This window comes from Mytilus galloprovincialis, chromosome 9 (genome assembly GCF_965363235.1).
Source record: "Mytilus galloprovincialis chromosome 9, xbMytGall1.hap1.1, whole genome shotgun sequence".
In the NCBI taxonomy this organism is placed as follows: domain Eukaryota; kingdom Metazoa; phylum Mollusca; class Bivalvia; order Mytilida; family Mytilidae; genus Mytilus; species Mytilus galloprovincialis.
Genome location: NC_134846.1, coordinates 73,240,108 through 73,262,678, shown reverse-complemented (window position 1 = coordinate 73,262,678; position 22,571 = coordinate 73,240,108). Strand labels below are relative to the sequence as shown.

At 32.5% G+C, this 22,571-nt stretch overlaps 1 protein-coding gene across 1 annotated transcript; it reads left to right on the top strand.

The window, feature by feature from the left end:
• The first annotated feature begins 6,754 nt into the window (after nt 1–6,754).
• LOC143045886 (uncharacterized) lies at nt 6,755–22,011 on the top strand. The gene is made up of 6 exons (XM_076218708.1): nt 6,755–7,956; nt 14,273–14,922; nt 15,753–15,973; nt 17,445–18,477; nt 19,129–19,843; nt 21,668–22,011. The coding sequence occupies exons 1-6, from the start codon at nt 7,534–7,536 to the stop codon at nt 21,872–21,874; spliced, it is 3,249 nt and encodes a 1,082-aa protein (XP_076074823.1). The 5' UTR covers nt 6,755–7,533; the 3' UTR covers nt 21,875–22,011.
• Nucleotides 22,012–22,571: the final 560 nt, after the last annotated feature.

The following is a 22,571-nucleotide window of genomic DNA, read 5'->3' as shown; positions in this document are numbered from 1 at the left end:
CCCCGCCATTCAACTTCCGTCCCTCTAATATTCAACAATTCGCTGGTATTGCTTGTACAGTTTAAGCTAATGTTTTCGTTCATATGTGTTTAATGATGAGTTACATATCTAGTTTTCGTTTCTTTACGGTTTTTTTTTTTTTTTTTTTGTAAAATTGCAGTCCGTGAATATTATTCTTGTCCAGGATTTTTGTATCAAAGCTGATTTTTCTTTTCAAAACCTTTTCATCACTTATATATAAGCTATAAAAACTTGAAATTGGAAAACAAATAACCACAGATGTTTTATAGGTATTGTGATGTTTATCACAATTAAGATTTATCATAGTTACGTAATTTTTTTATTTCTTAATCAATATGATATGTGAACGTTTCATTCTTGCATGCATGTGGTACAGTTATCCATTTTAACGATGAAATCCATGTTGTTGTTCCACAACTGTCGTCTCTAGATTTTATAATCACTCACTACAATTGTCGACAAGATGATTTCAAATTTACCATTGTGAACCCTTGATTCATTAGCTTCTATGTAAAAATGGTGGTATGTATAAAGAAAATCCTTGTATGATTCGAAATCCATGGCTTATCATATCAACATAGATAGATATATATATATATCAGTCCAACAATGTTAGCTATGTATTCCGCAGATTTTATTTATTATTTTTTTGGTTCTTCCATGGCCGGGATTCGAACTCGTGCTACACCTGTTTTATATGATCCGTTCATACTATTTTGACTCTTCAAAATCCAAGAGTCTATCCTAAACTGAGATAAATTATATAGCCCTCCAAATTCCGTTTCGATTCCTAACATCACTGGAGAGACATTAAGTGTCGAAATCCGGATATGGTTTTCTTATTTTTGCACCTTTTATTTGCGATATACCAACTTTTCCGCAAGTTGCTTTTTTCTGTTTGGTGTTAAATTAATTATTAAGATCCATTTTTGTTACGTCTGGTGATCGTCAACAGGGTTGTTCGACCTGCTAGTCAAATGCGTTTTGTTAAAATATAGTAATCACTTTTTTTTCGTCTTTTCAGAAATGTTGTGTTTGTGCTGCATTTAGACCATTCTGCAAGTAATTTGTTTTGAATGCACACGTATAGAAGTTGCGGTTTTTATCCAACGCAATCATAGGTTTTAACTTTGTTTTCAATTTAGACTTTATGTTTGAGATTGTATTAAATTTGCCTCCGAGTTTATATGATCTGTTCATCCTTTTTCGACTTTTCAAAATTCAAGAGTGTATCCTAAATTGAAGTAAATTATATAGCCTTCCAAATACTGTTTCGATTCCTAACATCACTGAAGAGACATTTATTATCGAATTCTGGATATGGTGTACTGAGTTTTGCAACTTTTTTGGCCGTTTACCATCTTTTCCGCAAGTTTATTGTTTTCTGTTTGGTATTAAATTAATTTTAAAGATACATTTTGACACATCTAGTGATCTGTATTTTAGTGATCGTCAATGGAAGTCCGTTGTTCGACCTGCTAGTCAAATGCGTTTTATTCAAATATACTTTTTCTTCACTTTTTTGGTCTTTTGAGAAGTGTTGTTTGTTCTGTATTAAGACCCTTCTACCAACATTTGTTTGTGCATGCACACGTATAAAAATTGCGGCTTTTATCCAACGCAAACATAGGTTTGAACGTTGTTTTTAATTTAGACTTGCATATTAATATAAAAGTCTTCTAAATAACAGCCCAACAATGTTAGATCTAAATTTGTGGAAGCAGATTTTTGTTTTTCCATATATCATATAAAGGTGCTTCTGGAATGTTGCTACATAAATATATACGGAAAGTTCACAATGTGAAAATAGAAATGTCTGTTATAAATTTTAGTACCCATCCGACTCTAACCGTCAATTTCTAGATGTAAGTCAAAATATGGAGCAGGCCTAATTCTACTATCGAATGATCATATTAGTTTTTTTTTCTCTGCAGCTATGTTGTTCTTTAATATCAACTGTAAGGAAAATAAGTCTTAACCTCTTAACATTTCTTCAAATAATTTTCATTTCTCCATTTTAACTTATGCAACCAGCGCGGCTTTTGTTGAATAGTAAAGGCAACAGTAGCATACCGCTGTTCGAAACTTCGAAAAAACAAAACCGGGTTACAAACTAAAACTGAGGGAAACGCATCAAATATAAGAAGAGAACAACGACATAACAGAAACACAACATTAAAATGTAACACACACAGAAAGAACTATAATTTAACAATGGCCATTTTCAAGACATTTTAAGAAAACAATGGTGGGTTGAACCTGGTTTTGTGGCATCCCAAACCTCCCGCACTGCATTGTATACTTCAATAATTGATTGTCTTTTCGAACTTAAACGGTAATGTTATTTGCTAGAACTAGTTTTTCTCCGATTAGGTATTTATAATTTATAAATTTGTGCAAGATAGAGACCTCACTTGGAACGTATTTTTGACTGCTAATAGTCAATTATTGTTTCGATATTCCGCTTTTATTAACGTTTGAAATATTTTTTTGTCAAAATCGTAGCTGATACCTATTTCAGTCACCAAAGCATTGATTTTTTTATTTCAAATATATACATATTTATATATAAAATAAGTGCATATATAAATATATGAGTTAGAGAGAGATAAATTACAGAGATCTTTATAACGTAAAACTCACAAACAAAGAAAAAGATAAGTTGGTTAACAATGAATCCCAATGAAGCTGTTTAATTAATATAGCTGTAGATTTCCCCGACACTCTGCATTGGTGTAAACAATTCAAATTTTAATAACTTTAGAGGGGATAGTATTTATATATAAAAAGCAGTTTACTATACATGAAATATTTGCTGACTGAAACATGTAGATTTTTGTGTAATGAATTATATTCTTAGGTCACTTACCGTTAACATACAAAACAATAGATGAGAGATTAACACCCTGTCAATTAACTAGAGAACGTCGACATATGTCCGTACTATTTCTGGAATAGGGTTTTTAATTGAACTTAGAAAAATAAGGGAGCGCAAGCTGTGATGTAGAAATGCGTCACAATTTCATGATATAATCAGTTAATGGTATTAATTCGTCTAGACCGATATGTAGTATGCAATAATGTAAAAGAAATTTCTAATAATAATATAATAACATATAATGCACAATATACATTTTTTTTATGTCGTGATCCATTGTATGTGCTTGTTACGTGGTTTCGACACGTAATGTATCGTTAATATTTTTGCTCAAATAATGTTTATATCAGCGAATGTGTACGATTTTAAAAATATTTTTTCTTGCAATTCTTTTTAAAATGTGTACGTGTTTGTATGTTTAAATGGGTTTGGCACGACAAAATAAATCATTGTAAAAATATTTCAAGAGGGTTGACATCTTGTGTTTTAACCTGTCGTAGATTTTAATCCCTTTTTATATAAAACTTAAACTTAAGAAAATCTTGAGGAGAAATAGCTGGAATTATGCACATTTTTTTTATCTAACTGATTTTTCAGTTTTGCGTTAAAAAACACAACACAATTTTCCGTATCAAATGAAAATGTGTATCATATAACAGCTGTTCGTCTTACATCGAATAGTTGGGGACTTTTAAAATTACCACAGAATCTAAATATATATACTAGTAGTATGCTTAAGTGCACGTCGTCTATTTTCATTTTTCTGTTTATCCAAATAATATTGCTTGATAAAGGCATTTGGTATTTAGCTGAAAATAAAGGATTTTTTTTACTTCCGTAGACGTTGTCCGTCCGTACAGCTAACTGAGTGCACGTCCGCACAACCGCGTCTTTATAGAACGGCGATAAGCTTGTCTACACATCTCGCGTATGCAAACGGATGCTCCTTTTCGGGGTGGCTTCTTCTCAGCTCAGTTTTCTGTGTGAACGTAACTGTGCATGTGCATAAGTTGGATTGATTGGTTGCGCATTTCTTTATGTTCATGCACTTGAAAAATACTAAGAACTGTAATATTCACGAAAATCTTACAAGTATGCATTACACCAGGTGCGCATTTCGACAATTAATGTGTCTTCAATAATGCACGAGGATACGTGTGTATGTGTATGTGTCGTACGGTTGCTGTCTCCTATACGTATACGGTATATCTCATTGAACATCACTTAACTTTCTGTTGGGATATATCAAGTCCAACTATATTTCTTGTTTGTTGTTTTATTTTTGTATATATACTGTTTCTCTTCGTCACCAATTCAATAAAGTGACTGCGAAGAAGGCCATATATTTGTTTGTGTGGGATATTTTTTGTGTTTAATGCTTAAAAAAACCTCTTGAATACTAATTATTTTAGATACTTGCTTTTCTTATCTATTGTATGTGTGTGTCGTTTGGATGCTGTCTCAATGACAATTACCTTATATTTTACTCTTTTTTTATGTGTTTTTCAAGAAATATAATTACACGCCTGAAAGTGTATGCAGGTATTTGAAAGGATATATGTTTTGACACTAATCCCTACTTGTGTAAAAAGAAAGATTACAAAACGGAAATTCAATGTAATGATTAAAGAGTACAAAAAAAAAACAATCGGCAAGAAATTAGAATTAGACGACAACTTTTTTTTTAAGTTTTTAGCCTTAAAATAGAAATATCCTTAATAGTAATGAAATGGATAGAAATTGTGAAAAGTAAAATATACCTGTAGATGACGTAGTTTTTTCTACGTTTTCGTCTTTAAGTTATTCATTTACAAATATTATTCACATACAATAAAATATTACATTACAGAAAACATAATTTCGTGTCATTTCGCCTTTCGTAAAGTCGTTAGGGGTGAATAGCTTTTATATTCAACGGACGATTGACGTAAAAGTTTTTTTTATTTAAATACTGTAAATTTTAAAAACATATAGAACACATAGATTTATGAACGTTAATTTAAAATGTTTAAGTACTTTGTCAAACAAACTAAGATATGCGTGAAATTCAACTAAAATAGATAATAAAAGTATACAACATTCGAGACAGATAGTAAGACTTGTAATATTACGTCAATTATGGCGAATAGCGGGAAATGTTAATAAACGGATCACGGAAAAGGATTACAAATTGACAAGACAAATGTGACCTTCTACACACAATGGAGATTAATAAAATAAACATTTCGCTTTTCAATAATAAAATGGAAAAAGCAATACGAAGGCACAGTGATCAATCCAGGATTTTTTAATGGAGGTACCTCCCAATAATTATAGATACAGATCTTTTTATTATTTTTTTAACATTAGTTTACTAAAGATATATATATAAACAACTCGTCTAAACATCAACCCAACAATGTATATATATATATATAATATATATCATAAAACAAATGATATTTTTGTTGAATTTTTTGGCTATCAAATGGACCATCTATGTCACCCAAAAAGCGGGATCCGCCACATAATAAAGCGTAAAATTGTAAAATAGACACATGGTGTTTCATCAAAATAAAATACTCGTACAGTAATTATATCGATAAAATATTGATGTATAAGGCTGTATAGATCTCAGTTTAAATGTGTTATTGGAATATGACAATAATTCTTTTTGACATATCCTTAACGTTTATGTATTGCTTATTCAATCTACAGAACGAGGTCAAAAGGAACTCTCTCTCACTTGTTATTGCTCCGAGAGAAAGAGTAACGATCTCCTCTGTTTTCTTTACCAAATTTCGGCTTGACTTATAAATAATCTAGTTATTGATAATTGTAAGAGCTCTATTCAAAAACAAAACCAATTAAAAATAATTGAGTGAATTATATAACGTTACAATTGAAGTAAGGTTCTGTATTTATTAATTATACAAGCTGGTATTCAATCCATGTGATAATATAAGTAAAATAGTATGTAGCTATTAATCAATTGTATGCAATGTATTCGTACTTTGGTAATTTCACGTTAGTTGTCATTTTATCGTTTTTATTGTAAATTATACATCTAGAAGTGGGATATTTTAGTCCACGGTATTGATCTTAGAAGTAGGAGATCGTTTTCCGTCGTTGTTATTTTTGTATCAAATTGACTGATTAAATTCTATTGAAACTTTTTGCTATATCACACAATGTAGTTTTGTTTACGTTTAAACGGCGTGTAAAATTATACCTAACACGATTTTCCGTAACAAGGACAAAATAGTTTAATAAAAGATTTCTATATTACATCAACTCTGTACATTTACGGAATTTTAACGTTATATTACCGGTGTTCGATCACGTATATTGATTTATGCAAGGCTGCTTTCATATGAACATTATATATTTTCTAAGCAAAAAAAAAAAACAACATTTGCGTTAAATCTTTATAGGGTGTGTATTTTCATCTAGACATATAGACTTTTATTGTATTAATTTAAAGTAGTATCGTAATACAAGATTGATTCAAGATTAACACGGAAAAATATTTCCGTAGCACGCATAACTAAGTGTGTTGTCAAACTATGAATAAAGAGCGATTTAAAACATCATGAGAGATGGACTTAAGAACTTTTTAGATATAACGGAGACGTGTAAAGGGTTTTTAATCATCCGTACTTTTTGTAACCGATATAAATTTTAAGTGAATGTTTTTCCGTCAGAGGATTGAATAACAAATACCGGCGCGACATGGAGCTAGAATTGTGAGTTTTTATTGATTTAGAAATAATCAGAAAAACGGTTCTAACAACAAAAGAATCGACACGAAAGAAAGCGATATTGTCTACTTAAATAATCAGTAGGAGATTACAAATAGAATGCCGACTGAACCACGAATTATACATACAGATAATATCCGCAAAAACGTTTTCAAATAGAAATACGATTTTAAATACTTTCGTTTTATGACTATTTGTTGAACATTGTACATTACATAGGCAATTGATGATAAAACTTAACACGAACTATTTCATATTACTTATAAGAGATTTTTTCCGTAACTCACGCAGAACGGATACGGTTTTCTGCCTAAACAATCACACGATTGGTTTTAGATTTCATAGATTTTTCCAACTTTTTAATATGTTACACGTGTACATGTCGCTTTGTTTGTACAGGATATAAATGTATTCTGTATTGGTGCGTGCATTATTCAAAGTTTTCTGGACATGAGCGATAAGCTAGCGTTAGTGTGAATTATTTTTATTGATAATCAATGCGTTAACGACGATTAAAAGCCTGCAGGATGTTTGTGCTTGTATATATCATCTCAATTTAGAGTTTTGTTCCTTGTTTAATCATCGCATATCATTAACTGGCGGTTTATGACGACCCAATTTTAATCTTTCTAAGCCACTTTTGTTGTATATACAGGCGGAGTGAGTTCGTATTTAAACAGCACTGGGAGACACGAGGAAAAGAGACGCTACGAAAATATATACAACACATGTAAATGTCAAAGAGGCCATCTCCAGTAAGTTACAGATTCATGATTTGCGTGTGTTGAACATTTGCGTAAAATAAAGTAATTAGAGATTATGCTATATTTTACGCAAGATCATTGAAGGATCATATTACAATTTGTCTACGGAATCGACTTCAATGTAAATATTATGAAGGCGAAGTCATTTACGGAAAAGAGAAAAAAGAAAACTGAAGGTACAGAGAACATTGAATTGAAAAGTGAATTAGCAATGAAGAGAAGACGAAAGCACAGGGCGGGAAAATATTCTATTAATGAAGAAGTGAATGTTTCTGATGCTGAAGATTATATTGTGACTTGTATTGAAGATGGAGAGACAGTTTTAGATGTACAGTGCGGAACAAATACGGCTACATTAACACTTGATAAATTGTGGCAAGGAAGTAAAGGACCATGTATACATTTTCAAGGTTCGTGGTTGACACCAAATGAGTTTCAATATGTCAGCGGGAGGGAAACGGCAAAAGACTGGAAACGTTCAATCCGACACCAAGGAAAAAGCATTAAATTACTTCTTTCAAAGGGTTATATGAAAGTTACGACAGACAGCGGTGTAAGTATAAACTAATTAATATTGTTATATTTATCTGTCTACACACTTTATATAATATTCCGTCAGTACGGAAATGAATACAATATTGGTATAGGTGAAGGCGATAATAAGTGTGTGTACGTGTTTATTGTCAGGAAAAGTAAACAAAGAAAAGTTTAGACAATTGTAAATACTTTTATCTTTTATCGACTAAATATTTATCCTTTCTTTTCTTTGTGTGGGATTACGATATTGAACCGAGAACATATTTTTGTTATCGACGAGATAGCGAGTATGTATAAGATTAATCCTAATTTTGTAATCGAAAATGCTTGTCACGAACGGGAAAGAAGATTAAAAGTAGGGTTTTGTTTCATGTCGACAGAGTTTTATCTTTCGAATCATTTATTAACGTACGTCCGTCATCCGTCATTATTGATCCCTATTTGAAGCATATGTAATATGCGTGTTAAAGGCCGACATCTTGCACTAAAAATATAGATTATTTTTCTAAACAGGATAAATTTTGTCACGTTTATTCAATAAATTACTTTTTGTTATTTCTGTTTTTATGTTCGTAGTGTTTGGAAAACAAGGCGAGGATGCGATAATACTGCGAACAATGATATAACTCCCTTTCGCTTAGCATGCAGACTTCTATATATTATATATTTCATGTATGAATTGTTATCATTTGATCTATGTGCGTAGTAAAATGGTCACATTTTAAAAGTCATTTAAAATTTACGATTGTACATGTTTTAAACCATTTGCGTCAGGATATCCGCTTTTCAAGAGAAAAATGTAAAATTTATTTATAATCGCATTACCAGATTTGATACGTCGTATTCATAACACCACATTAATAATTTTTCATGGGAGAATTTATTTAGTACATTTTCTTGTATAAGACGCCTTACTCTTGCACGCGATATTTCCTGGCTAAGGTTGATTAGCTGTGCATGCGATAACAAAGCGTTATCGTAAAATACAGTTTATGGCTTTTGTGTGCTTCTCCGTAACCGATGGGCGTTACATAAATAATTAAATACATAAATGAGACCTTTATTTCAAAGTCGGAAATAGATTAAGCACGAAAAGATGTGGCGGCATTGTTATTTAAAATAAATAAAATAGACGAAAGACGATAGCAATAAAACTTATTGAGTTTAGAAAAGTATATATTGATTAATTTATCACGATTTCACTGGCATTTATCCAAGCATTTCTTAAGCAAATTCTGCATACGGAAAGATTTTGAAATTAAAAGAAGTTTGCAAAGGGTCGCTGCTCTTGTCGGCAACGTAAATGAAATGCGATCTTCGTAGTATGACTTCGCAACAGATTGAAGTCATTATACAATGTACGCTGTATTAGAATTGTTTCAGCAGACATAATTACGGGCAAGTCGATAAACGCTTCTCTTTACGATTTTCTGTGCAAATGTTGCGGAAAACATATGGGTAGACTTTTAATTCCTCACGACAATATTATCTGAATGTAATATAGATTATACGGAAATTTTGTTTTGGTTACCTAGAAACAAAAATTGAAGTATATCAATTCGTTCCTTGTCAAAATTATTTATCTAAAGTATATCATCTGCTTAACGATTTCAATACGTTGCGTACGTCATGTAACGCTTTTCCGTAAACGCGTCTACATTTATTATGGCACTATATGTATGTAGTAGATTGAATGGTTTCTAGGAAAAAAGGAACCTATATATATATATATATATATACACATTCGAAAGTGTAATGCTACAACTAAACCAATAGAAATGAATTGTTGAGATTTCCGGGTGTAAAAACATCCAATTTCTGGTTCAAGTTCAAAGCAATTATTAAACAACATTTGTAATAAAAAAAAAACATCTCCGGCAATTCAAAATATAAAATCGTGATACATTTCTTCCGGTTGGTTGAAGCCACATGACAAAATTTCCAGAACTAGCAGAATCGAGTCCGACACGAGAACGACATTACCCACAATGCAACTGTTACGACCAAACAATCATTTGAATTCAGTATCACAACTTGCAATGACTTAAAGTCTTTCATTAATCTAAGAATCGAATGCTCCTTTTTGTAAATTTATATTGGTGTATAAAAGACGGTTGACTGAATTATATTTTGTATGAGGATGCACATCATTCTAAAAATGCGCGCGGCACGGTCAACCCTATAGAATTATCAAAAAAAGCATTCAATACTTTAAATTACATTTTTCTCTAGGATAATAAAAACACGATTTCTATCATTTGTCGCAAAACTGTATAATCGTCTGTCAACTTGCGGAAAGCCAAAATGTAACTGAGTTGGTATGTATCCCAACCCTTCATTGTCAACTAGAACACTCTTACTACTGTTACACATTGTCAACAAAAAAGGCAAGTTAATAAAATATCATTTACAAATGCTTTGGAGTTGTTTTTGATGCAACGAATAAAACATAATTATTTAATCGTGCATATTAGTTTATAGTGTAATAATCAATAGATATCTCGAGTCACTGACTAACTTCCAAATAATGTTTATTCTATTACTAAAATAGGTATAAACTTGAGTTTTGCGTGTCTGGGTGTACAGTTGTCGTAATGATTATTGATAAAATATCGACAAATCATTGGTTAACTAACGACTAGGTATGAACGGAACCCCCAAGACAGAACAAAAGATTATATTCTCACGTATCATGACATCCTACAAAATCGTTAAAATGATGTTTAAGCGATCAATGCTAAGCTGTATATAATGAAATAATTGTTCTAATCAAAAACACTAAAATCTCTACTGCTCGTGTCAATTTTGTATGCTTGAACGCGCATGTCTGTGTGCTTAGAACATTAGTTGACACGTGACGACAACAGCTGAAAATTTAACTAAAGTTTTATAAAAAAACGTTCGTCTGTGAAAACATGAAACTAATACATATTCGATCATCGTTTAGACAAAAATGAATATTCATTTCATCAATACAAAGATTAATGATTTTTATTGCTACATATTTGCAATTTATATTTATTTTACCAGACTGAAAACATACTAGAATAACGTTCAAGGCAGAAACAGAATCGTAAATAATTGCTCATTTTGCGTCATTCACACATTTCAAGTCATGGTAAATCAGTGATATAACTATAAAACTAAGGTTTCTCTTTAGAAATAATCAAAACTCTTTACGTGTTAAATGTTTATTTTTGTCAGAGAAACGTGCTCAAACGGTTCTTCGTCTTTTCGCCACATTTATTACCAGAAGGATTTGTAATATCGTACATTAATTCAATACAACAGCTGTAGTCTTGATGATCAGTAGAAGCAGATATTATCGGTGTTATATTCTTTTTTCTCAAGTACGGACAGTTAATAGATGACGTGCATCGCCGCAGTATTTTTCATACATTCTATTGTATTAGCGTCACGAATGTCTTTGTTTATTGACCGAACTCGTTCGAAACTAATTTACGATTAATTTATATTAATGGTGAAGTTAATTAATGTTATCGTGACGCTTTATAACGTTGGTTATCATTCCCTCACGTTCAATGATATAAAAGTAAACGACGCTTAAGGAAGTCAGTTACTTAGGAATGCATGTACGTGTAAAGATTTTTCATTATGGGACATCCGTTTCTGTCTAAATCCGCAGGAAATCCTCCTTCTTTTCATCAAACAGTTACACGCTACTAAATATCTTCTCAATTTTGCAATCGTTATTTAACTGAATTCTTCAGTGCATTAATCATTTGAAGATTTTGTTTTTTATTTCAATGACGGAAAATGGTCTCTTTTTTTGTTTAGCTTTTAATTAATTGTTTGTCAGTAGTAGTTTTTGTTCGATATAACGAAATTCGTACATTTTGAGTGCTAGATGTATATTTAAGTGGCGTAGGCTGAAGATGTTTGTTAAATCTGTTTTTATAGTTGGCACGTTTTTATTATTAAGTTTCTCGAATAATCGTCGTCAGTACTGTTGTATCTGTATCAAGTTCCGGTTATCTGCTTGCAATTACTTAAATCCAACGTCCTAATCATTTATTAAATCTATCTGGTGTACGTGCTTATTCTAATACATGGGCCGTAACAATTCAGATCGTCATACACAGTTACAAGAGTAAACCATTCTGTCTTTGTTTAGTTTATCCACGAAACTGTAATTATAGAAATTTTCCCATTTACTATAGTGGTAACTATCAATGATAAATCGATAATAGTCATTTTAAGGTTATACGGTTATTAACACCGCTCAAACAGAGCCGTGGCTTTATTCTTCAATTTGCCTTTTAATAGGGTTAAAGCGCTTTATAAAGAGAAAATTCCTTGTACGATATGAAAGTCACGCTATCGTCTGATGCATAAAACAGTCCAATAATTAATGTCATTATTAACAAACTCGGCATGATGCTGTAGATCAAATAGTATTGAAGAAAATTAATACTCGATTAAAAAAAAGTTCTGAAATATTTTCGGGTGTCCTTAATTTTGTATTATAAGATGCAGCGGCACATATGTTCCTTTTTTCAGATTTAAAACAGCAGGCGTAATATTTGCATAACATTGTTTTGTCTTCGCCACAGTCATGACAAAATTAATTAAAAACAGTCACAAACTTCCAATAAGTCTGCAATACTAACAATAATTGTTTTAGATATGCAGTAATATATCGTATCAGATCAATATATTCACGGGGATAGTTTAGTTCATCTCATGTCTTGGTTTCAACGATGATTTATTCTATCCTCTGTATGTGTAGTCAGGGGTACTTATTTATTCTTAATTTTGAGGTGGGGTAATTTTTGTCCTCTGTTTGTCGATAATGATACTTAATTTCGTCCCCTGTTAGAGGACAGCGATACATTATTTTATCCTCCGTTTGTCGATTAATTTCGTCCCCTGTTAGAGGTCAGCGATACTTTATATTATCCTCTTGTTTTTTGGCAAGAATATTTAGTTTCGTCCCCTGCATGTTTGAGGTTCGTGATACTTTATATTATCCTCTTGTTTGCCGACAAGAATTTTAGTTTCGTCCCCTGTTTGAGATCCGCGATACTTCATTTCATTCTTTAGTCTTAACATTGAGATATATATGAGATACTTATTTCATCTTATGTTGTGGTCAGCGATACTTATCTGTCTGTCGACAGGGACTCTTAACTTCATCCCCTATTTGAGGTCAGCGATATTTATATTATCCTCTTTACATGTAGTCTGGGAAACTTATTTCTTTTTATGTCGGAAGAGAAGGATATTTTGTATCATCCTACATTTGAATTGATTTGTGAATTTAGTGACTTGTTGTTTATCCTCTGTTAGTGGTCAATATAACTTTATTCTATGATCTGTGGTCATTGATACTTCATATTATGCTAGAGCGATGTTTGAGTTCACTGATACTTTATTTCTTGTATTTATTGCTTTGTTTATAATCAAGGGAACGACAATTAACTTCCAGGGGTAGGGTTCTAGTTTTTCCACACAAACAATTTATTCTAATCCCGATTGATTGAAAGCGTTGGAAAACTAAATGAAAATATTCGCGTTTTGCACGAAAACTAATTCTGACTAAAAAAAACATACCCCTTTCCTCTTGAAGTTAAATGGTTTCTCCCTAATGAACCTTAAATCTTAAAACCTTCAAAAGTTGTTTGAGAGTCATGAAACATAAGCATACTTATGGTTTCCTGGTCGTATGATCATGATGATATCGCTATACTATCAAGTCGTAATAACAGCATGCCTACACAAAGATATCATACAAAACAGGTGTTGTATCAACAGTAGAAACACACAGGTATAAAGATCGAACTTGTGTTGATCTCAGTCATATTTCAATAGTTTGCAAATTTAAAATAAGCTCTAGCCGAATCATTAGTGATTCTTGTAACATACAAAATTGGTTTGTTTTTTGCCTTGCTCAAGAAATGCTTTTATAGTGAAAAATGATTATCAAAAAAATGTTAAATACATAATGTTATCTTTAGACCCTAGTTTTTTTTTTTTATCGTCATTGTCACGGTCAATTCTAGACCTATCAATGAAACAACATATAACTGCATCGTTGTATGTTAGGTCTTATCCCGTTTTTAGCATCATGTCTATCAGTTCAATGATGCCACGAGTATGAATCTTGAATAGGCGAAAACAAGCCTGTTTAACAACACTTTTCATTTTGAAGTAGTTTTCTTTGGTCGGTTTGGATTGTTGTATCTTTGACATATTCCACGCGGTAGTCCTTTTTATTATTGTAACAAACAAAAGTGTCAAAATGATCAAAAATAAAATCGTAATCTGCAGATTGTTTCATTCATTTATCGTATGTATTTTTATCCTTTCAGAACAATGAATCAAAGACCGTGCAATGCAAGGAGGTCAAAACGAAACGACGAGGAAAGGGGAGACGACGAAAGGCCAAATCAGTGGTCAACCAACCCGTGCTTGTTGACATTCCTGGTCATCTGAATGAAATACATATCAGCGAAAACGACATAGATAATAAACATGATGTAGGGAAAGATGTGGAATCTAAGGTCAGTCCAGACTATACTGACGAGAGCCACGACGGCAATGAAACAGACGAAACAATAGAAAATTATTACTCCGAAAACGAGTTCCAAAAAGAAAATGCGAATGCAACGATAGCGAAAGATTCATGCAACGAAAAAAGTATTAATAATTTTACAGAAAACAAACAGGATGACAATATTGGATCTGAATTTATTCAAAATAAGGAATCCGAAGATAAAAACTGTGACAACAGCGAAAAATCTTCAGGCAAAATAAACAAACGATATAGAGATAGTGGTTACAGCGATCAGACAGAATCCGAATTTCAAACGACAGAAAATGCGGGAAAAGATAATACTATCAAACTACGTGAATCAAATGTTGATGCTGATATTCCTGATATTAACCATCACAATGGTTTGTCTGAAAAACAACATGGAGAAGTACCAGAACAATTAGTCCTTTGTGATGGCGCTCAGAGGTATGGTGAAATACTTATTGATGCAATTAATAATGTTGTATAATATGTTGTGCACTGCATGATGAAATTCAAAATGAAAAAAAATACCTGCTCGATTTAGCAGAAAGATTTGTCATGCAGTTATTTGCACTTCCCAAGACAGTTTGATAAAAAAAACGCAAGGCATTTAATTTGTTTCTGTCGTTTATGTGTTGATGCAGATACGTAAATGAAAAAGAATGTTAATTGACGGAGCACGATCTCACACTCGACTTACATAATATTCATTTGAACGCAGGCACTTCCAACGTACCAATCGTTTTATTAAATTGCAAAGTATCAACGAATGACGAATTTGTCGTCATTTATCAAATTTAAAATATACGGAAGGAAATACATATTTTTGTTGCCCTGAAAAACAAATGAATAATCTACGTTGTTCATTGAAATGATAAAAATGATCTAATATATGAAAGTACAACACATTTAACCTCGATTTTCCGTAAATATTTCCTTTGGTCTAAATTTATGTTCATTACGGAAGAAATTTTATTTTCCGCATGATAATTTTGCTTGAAAAGTTTGAATATTTTGCAAATCTTGAGGGCACTGACAACAAACAATGATGTATAACAAATGACCTTATTTGCATTTATTTTTATTGTATTGTATAATTTATCTGTATTGATGCGTTAAGTTTACAGTGTGAAACCTGATAAATTATCGTTTTTATCTCTACTGTTATCTCATATTAAAGTCTTTATAGAATGCGACATTTAAAAAACTTCAAAACTAACAAATTATAATACACTATTGTTAAAAACTCATGATATTTTACTTCATTTTAATAGCATATCGAAAACACTTATGGAATCTAGTCACGACGACAGCAATGTTACAGGTCAAAAAGTAGAAATGAATAAAACAGAGGAGTTTTCTCATTGCGCAGACGGAGTTGAAAGTCCCCAACAAAGAATGGATTGTGACAGCGATGCAATGCCGGACGGTGTATGTCAACAGCCAGAAAATATAACAGGCCCAAGGCCTATCGACCAGGATTTATACAGTTCAGGTATTTAAGTTTGACTTATAGCTCACCCCAGGTTTTTGATCGGGTTCGTGTTGCTCAATTCATAGAATCTTTGTTGTTTTTTTATGCCGTCGCCGCTAGGGGGTATTAAGTGTTACCCTTGACCATTCATTTGTTTTCTGTCCTTCATTCCTTTCTCCCGTATGTCCTTTTTTCTTTCGGTCCGTCTTTCCATTTGTTCTTTCGTCTGTCAATCCGTCCGTCCAATATTTTCACACATTATAAGTAAGCCTGAGCCGGGACATTCGTAACATGAGACAGATTATTCTTTTCTATTGTCTGTTGTTTGTCTTCTATTCTTTTTTCGTCATGGAATTATCAGTTCGTTTTCGACATATGTTGACTATTCTTATAGTAACTTCCGCCTCTTTAGGATCTATAGTAAAATATACTAGATATTTCTTAGGAGTACTGTTAAATCTGTATTCTGGAGTTTTACAGTACATGTATATTTCTGCAGTTAAACAAGTTATCGGCTTTGAATTTATTCGGATATTCGACACAAGCAAAAGCAAACACGCATAAACACAAAAGCATACATTTATACGAATAGATAATCCAAAGGTACAATTTGCTACAGGGTAACCATTTAACAAGATTGCACTTTGATAGTATTTAATCATAAAGAACAGGGTTAAATGTATAAATCGACCATAAATAACAAAGTATCGAATATTGCACGTTACTGTAGTAAAAAGATCAATACACATCAAGAGTTTTCACCATTACGGTTTATAGATCTATTGGTGTATAGATTAAGTACAAAGTAAACATTATTGTCTTTATAATCAAAGTTAGTAGAAAAAGACAGATGTTAAAACGCTTTCTTATTTCCACGGTACTTCTGAGAAATCAATGAGTGAAAGCAATTTGATAATATTTTATATTATATGTCGCACACATACACATACGCTTCTGCCCTGCTGCACAGTAAACACGTCGTTGTAAATCTAAAAGATTAGGTGTCCACGCGCTGTTTAACAGCCGTTATATATTATTCATAAGAGCCGTATGCTATACAAGTTTTCTCAAAAAAACTATTCAAGCTACCTTTGTCATGAAGGGTTGTGATAGATTTTTGCCGACTTGTTTTCCATTGGATGTTAACATTTCCACCATTTCAATTTCCCTTCCGGGCCACCTTTTATCCCTTCCGAACCACCTGATATCATAACTTGTTTAGGTTTTCGTTTTTGCCTTGGTCGCCCATTGTAAGTCTTTTTTTTTCGCCAAATGAGTTTGAATATACCTTTTTGTGTATTTCTTAAACTTAATCGGAGTAATGATAAACTTAACTGTCATATTAACATATAGTTGTTTGAGGAATTGAATACAAACAAAATATAACCAAGATATAACTTTTAGATTAATAATATATCAACACATGAAACATTATGAGACTTCAGAGCTCAGTTCCAATAACTAACCTTTTATAATATTCACTTGATTTCAGATGACGAAGAGCCACCAACACTTGAACCACAAATCATTGGGTTTCAAGCTAAACAGACGATCCTTCCAGCTTCGCCATCTCAATCACTGACTCCATTACATGTTACTAAAGACCTTGACAGCACTGTCGACGATACAGGAGTCCCACCATCCAAGAGAATTGTATTGGCATTGCCTTTGAAAAATGTTTGCCAAATGTCCAGACAGGATTCAGACACCAAGATTACATTGCAAGAACCAAAACAACACACCAGCTTTACAGAAGACAACCACCAAGAACCACAGCAACAAACTAACTTTTCAAAAGATTCTCAGAAAGAATCAAACCACTACAACCATTGTGAACATGAACAGAAAGACGACGTCGTAAATGCAACGGACCCTGAACTGATCTCTGATAATTCTTCAAAAACTATTGACTCTGTTGTTAGTGTTAGCACCGACAACAAAGATATTAAAGATGTGATGGATTCCAATCCTACCAAAGTACCGAACAAACGAAAGCGAAAACGCTCAACAAAGCATGTGAAGAAAGTCGACACAATATTAAACAACATTCCAACAGTAACAGGACCAAAAATCGATTCTGAAAAAGATACAGACAATAACTTTTGTCAACAGAAAAAAAGGAAAATAGATAAAATATCAAATAAGGAAATGTCAAAAGATTGCAATAGAAAGTCAAATGATGCTAGGGCTTTCTGTCAACAAGATAACACTGTCCAACAGAAGATTAAAACTAATTTATTAAAGAAAAAAGAACCAACAAGTATCAAAGAAGAATCGTCGATGAAGACACCAATCGCAAACATGGAAAACAGATTGGATTCACGTATGGATACATCTAAAAACCAGATCAACAAAGATCCTAATTTAACGCTTACGATTTCTACAAAAGATGACAAAAATTCACTGATAAATTTGTCAGCTACCGTTCCTCGAATGAATGGTGACCCCAGAACGAGATCACCACTTCAAAATAGCTATGACGATTATATGCGAAGACTTGAGGCATCACACTCGTCTACTTCGTGGTATGTATAATAGTAAATTCTACAGAATTTTAAAAATGCGTATATTGCAACAAGTGTATGTAAGGAAATCTATTTCACTTTGCAGTGATTGAAACAAATACGATAACATTTTATATGTGATATGTTTGTGTAAAATATCATTCCAAAATCTGCTTTTGTACGTATTTTAACAGAAGAATCCGACGCGGGATGTCATTAGTTGAGCTAAAACTGCTTACCCTTCTGATGTACCAAAATAAATCTCGGTTTCGTGTATTTAATTCGTATTGCTGAATAGGTGGTTTATTCCGTGGCGATTTTAGACTGTTGTTTTGCCTTTTTGTCGTTTTTTTTCAACTATATAATGGTTGTCTATTAAACCCCTTAATATCTTCTCTTTAAAAACGAACTTCTATTCACTCGCACTAAGTGTGCCGTTATATTCAACCATTTCTCACTTCCCACATTTTGAATTTGTACATTGTATGATTCCGGATAGGATTGCGATCCAATGTATGATACCGGATAGGATTGGGATCCAACATTCATTTCATTTTTTTTCATAACGTAGGAGAAAAGGACATTTATTAATGATTTTTAAAATATCTCTTCCCTACTTATTAGCTCGGTTGATTTTGTACAACATTCTTTTATCTGTTTTTATAATTTTAGGAATCCATACTTCCCGTTTTTCCAATTACCGAGACATTTGGAAGGAATGAGTATACCAACTTCGTCTTTCATGTCACCATATCCACCACTGCTAGGACCTGCAAGAAAACCAGACCACGAATCATATCCACGAAGTCTTATAACTCCAACTTCGTCTCCGATGCTGTCTCCGTATTTAGCCACATCTCCGCCATCTTTTGATATTCAAAAGTTACCAACTGTGCCTAATATGTGGAACGGAAAGGATTCGTTTCCCGACCCAAAATATTTCCACGAGAAATCAATAGATTCAAAATGTACATCATCATCAACAGATACAACATCATCTTGTCTAACCATAAAACCAGCTCATTCAGTTATGCCTGACTCATTGTGTTCTAACATGAAACTTAGCTCTAACGAATGGGATACACCACTTGATCTTTCTATGAAAAAGACAAAATATCATCATCTTAAAAATTCCACTTTTACCGATCTTAACAAAAATAAAATTACAAACTATAAAAACAATCGAAACGATCGGGTAAACAATCCAGAAACTGTTTCTAAACATAAAAAGTTGAAAAATGTATGGATTAATAAAACAGACAGTGAGAAGCAAAAACTAAGTATTCCAGAGAAATGCTCCTGCTTTAAAGACAACTTAGAACATTGGAGCGTCGATCAAGTTTACAGTTTCATTAAACGTCTGGATGGATGCAGCCCATATTCCGAGGTATGTATAATTTAAATGCAGTTTGTAATTTAAAAAAGAAGAATTGGTGATGATAGGTTGGATTTTACATCTTGGCAAATATTACGTACATATCAAGACGAGAACATGTTCATGTGATGTAATATCAACCGCCTTTTGATCTAAATTAATTTATTATAAATACCAGGATTAAAATTTTGTATCAGTTACGCGAGACGCGCATTTCTCCTACAAAAGACTCATCCGTGACATCAGTGAAGCTCGAAAAAACAAAAGTTAAAAAGGCCACATAAAGTACGATGATGAAGAGCATCGAGGACCAAATATTCCTAAAAGTTTTGCCAAATACAGCTTCGGTAATCTGTCCTGATGTTGATAAGCCTTAGTATTTCAAAAATTCAAAGTTTTACTAAATCGATATGCTGAGTTGAACGTACTAGTTCACAAGATATCAGTCCTCAAAAAGACATAGACACATTGTTCTGATTCGGACTCGCCTTGTCTTTGTTCTTTCTAAAAACCGTGTGCTTGGCGGAGAAATAGCAAATACCAATCGTAAAGTCTTTGTTTGACCTGACCGGTGATATAACCCACGGTTTCTCGCACTCGGGGCGAGAAGTCTTCCACTACGGGACCACTAAGTCAATGAATGAAAATTAACAATTAGAAAAAATAGTCGTATGAAAAAGTCGCCTACAGGATAAACATAATGACTGACGTCTGTTTAACGAGTAAATTGGACACACATTATAATTTATACATCTCAGCAGTCATTATATTCTATATCTGACATCACGTATATACGTATAAAGAATATTTGCTAAATCATCTCTTTTGTGTTATAAGAATATCGCATCAAAACAGCATGTATTTTATTTTATTACGTATTTTCATACACGTACTTTCTTCTGTTAATAAGGTTATTTTTAATTGATTACAACTGGGAAATGGGAATTGTTTTATTGGTAATTGATTTCATTGCCCTTCTGCTAAGTAGAGTAAACATCTTCCTATTTAATCTAAACGATACAGTAAGCGTAGATAACTTTCATTCACTTTTTAGCTGAAATTATTGTTCGAAAGTAGTAATGTGTTTAGTTATCTATTTTCATTTAATTCTCATCTCTCATTAATATCAAATTTTATAGGAATGCAGAAACACAGAGTCTATTAACAACACATTTAGTTTAAATTGATTATCATTTGAGAAGTGTACATCTCAGTATTAGACAGAATTCGATTCTGTAGAATCACTTATTACTTATTTATGGATAAAAAGTATTGTTTGTTTCTGGGATCATCGATCATAATTCACCAGCGATGAACAATATTTGAACTAGCTTCACTAGTAATCAGTTCGTGTCTAATTCTATTTCCGGATGATAATGATATTTAACGCTAAGAAAATCACATGTTTTTTTTAATACTTTCTTCTAGTCACGTAACAATTCAAAACCAAAATATTATGAACATGTTACTAATGGAAGTATGCATGTTAAAACTAGTTGTTATAATTTAAGAAGAGTTAATGTTCCATTTGAGATGTGAAGAAAATGACTGATGGCAATAGACGAAATGTTGCGATTACGATCGTCTGCTAAATTTGAATACACTAATTAAACACTTCGACAGAGAGGCAATATAGAAATGAAATGCGACGTTTTCCTATTCAATGTGAAAAATAATGATATTGTAAATACCTTGCGCGGAACACCGAACAAAAACATTAAACATTACAATAATGACTACAGGTTTACCTTATATATAAAATTTTTAAAAAATCCGTAATATTTTACCTAATTTAAAATATAATCATCTTCATTTAATGTTACCTTTTTGTTTTAGAAATTCAGACAGCACAATGTTACCGGAATGTCACTTCAATTTTTGTCCACAGACCACATGACCAGAGGCATGGGGATGAAAGTTGGACCAGCTATTGTTTTGAGTGACGCTATTACGCGCGAAGTGCAGAACAGCAGGAAACGGTCAATGTCATGTTACCACTGTAGTTCGAAATTACTCAGGGATGACCATAAACTATTTGTTTAAGTAAACATGTACTGTATAGTGTATAATAGATATAAAATTGAACAGTGCTATGCGCCATGCATATTTTAAGGTTACATGAAGTGTTCAGATCTCTTTTCAAAAATAATGCATGACTATCTAATAAATTGAAAAAAAATCAGATTCGTCGGTCTCTATTAATTCATTGCATGACAGCAAAAAAATATGGTTACTACTACTTTTTGGCATCCAGGGTCAGATAAAAACGTCTATGCAGCACAATAATTGTGTAGCGTGCACTGAAGCTGATTTGATAACGATCAAATGGTACACTAGCTCCAATATGTTTTTTTCACAAAATGGAAGAGACTTATTGCTTCGTTGCACATACGGCAGTTTGTTTTGTGTTTTTCAATGCCTATAATGACTTGAAATTTAGACAATGAGAGAGGTTTGTGCGGACGGAAAACTGGATCGATCCCAATGTAGTGTAAGCCTGTTCTAAGTGTTGTTCGTTGTGATTCTCTTTGTATTTCGTTTTTTTTTTCGGATTTGGTGTTGGTTGTTGATGTGGTCTGTTGTTCTTGATCGTTTATTTTTTATGCGATTCATGTTTTCAATTTAATGCATTATATCGTTACGATTTTATGGGTAATTCGTTTATTTGAAAATGTCTTTGATTTGAATTTTCCTTGGAGTTCACTATTCTTGTTATTTACTTATTTTAGAAAAAAAACCA

Coding starts and splice junctions, on each gene's coding strand:
- LOC143045886 (XM_076218708.1), top strand. CDS start 7,534: ATGAAGGCGAAGTCATTTACGGAAAAGAGAAAAAAGAAAACTGAAGGT. Junction 7,957..14,272: donor AAGTTACGACAGACAGCGGT/GTAAGTATAAAC, acceptor TTATCCTTTCAG/AACAATGAATCAAAGACCGT. Junction 19,844..21,667: donor GATGCAGCCCATATTCCGAG/GTATGTATAATT, acceptor TTTTTGTTTTAG/AAATTCAGACAGCACAATGT.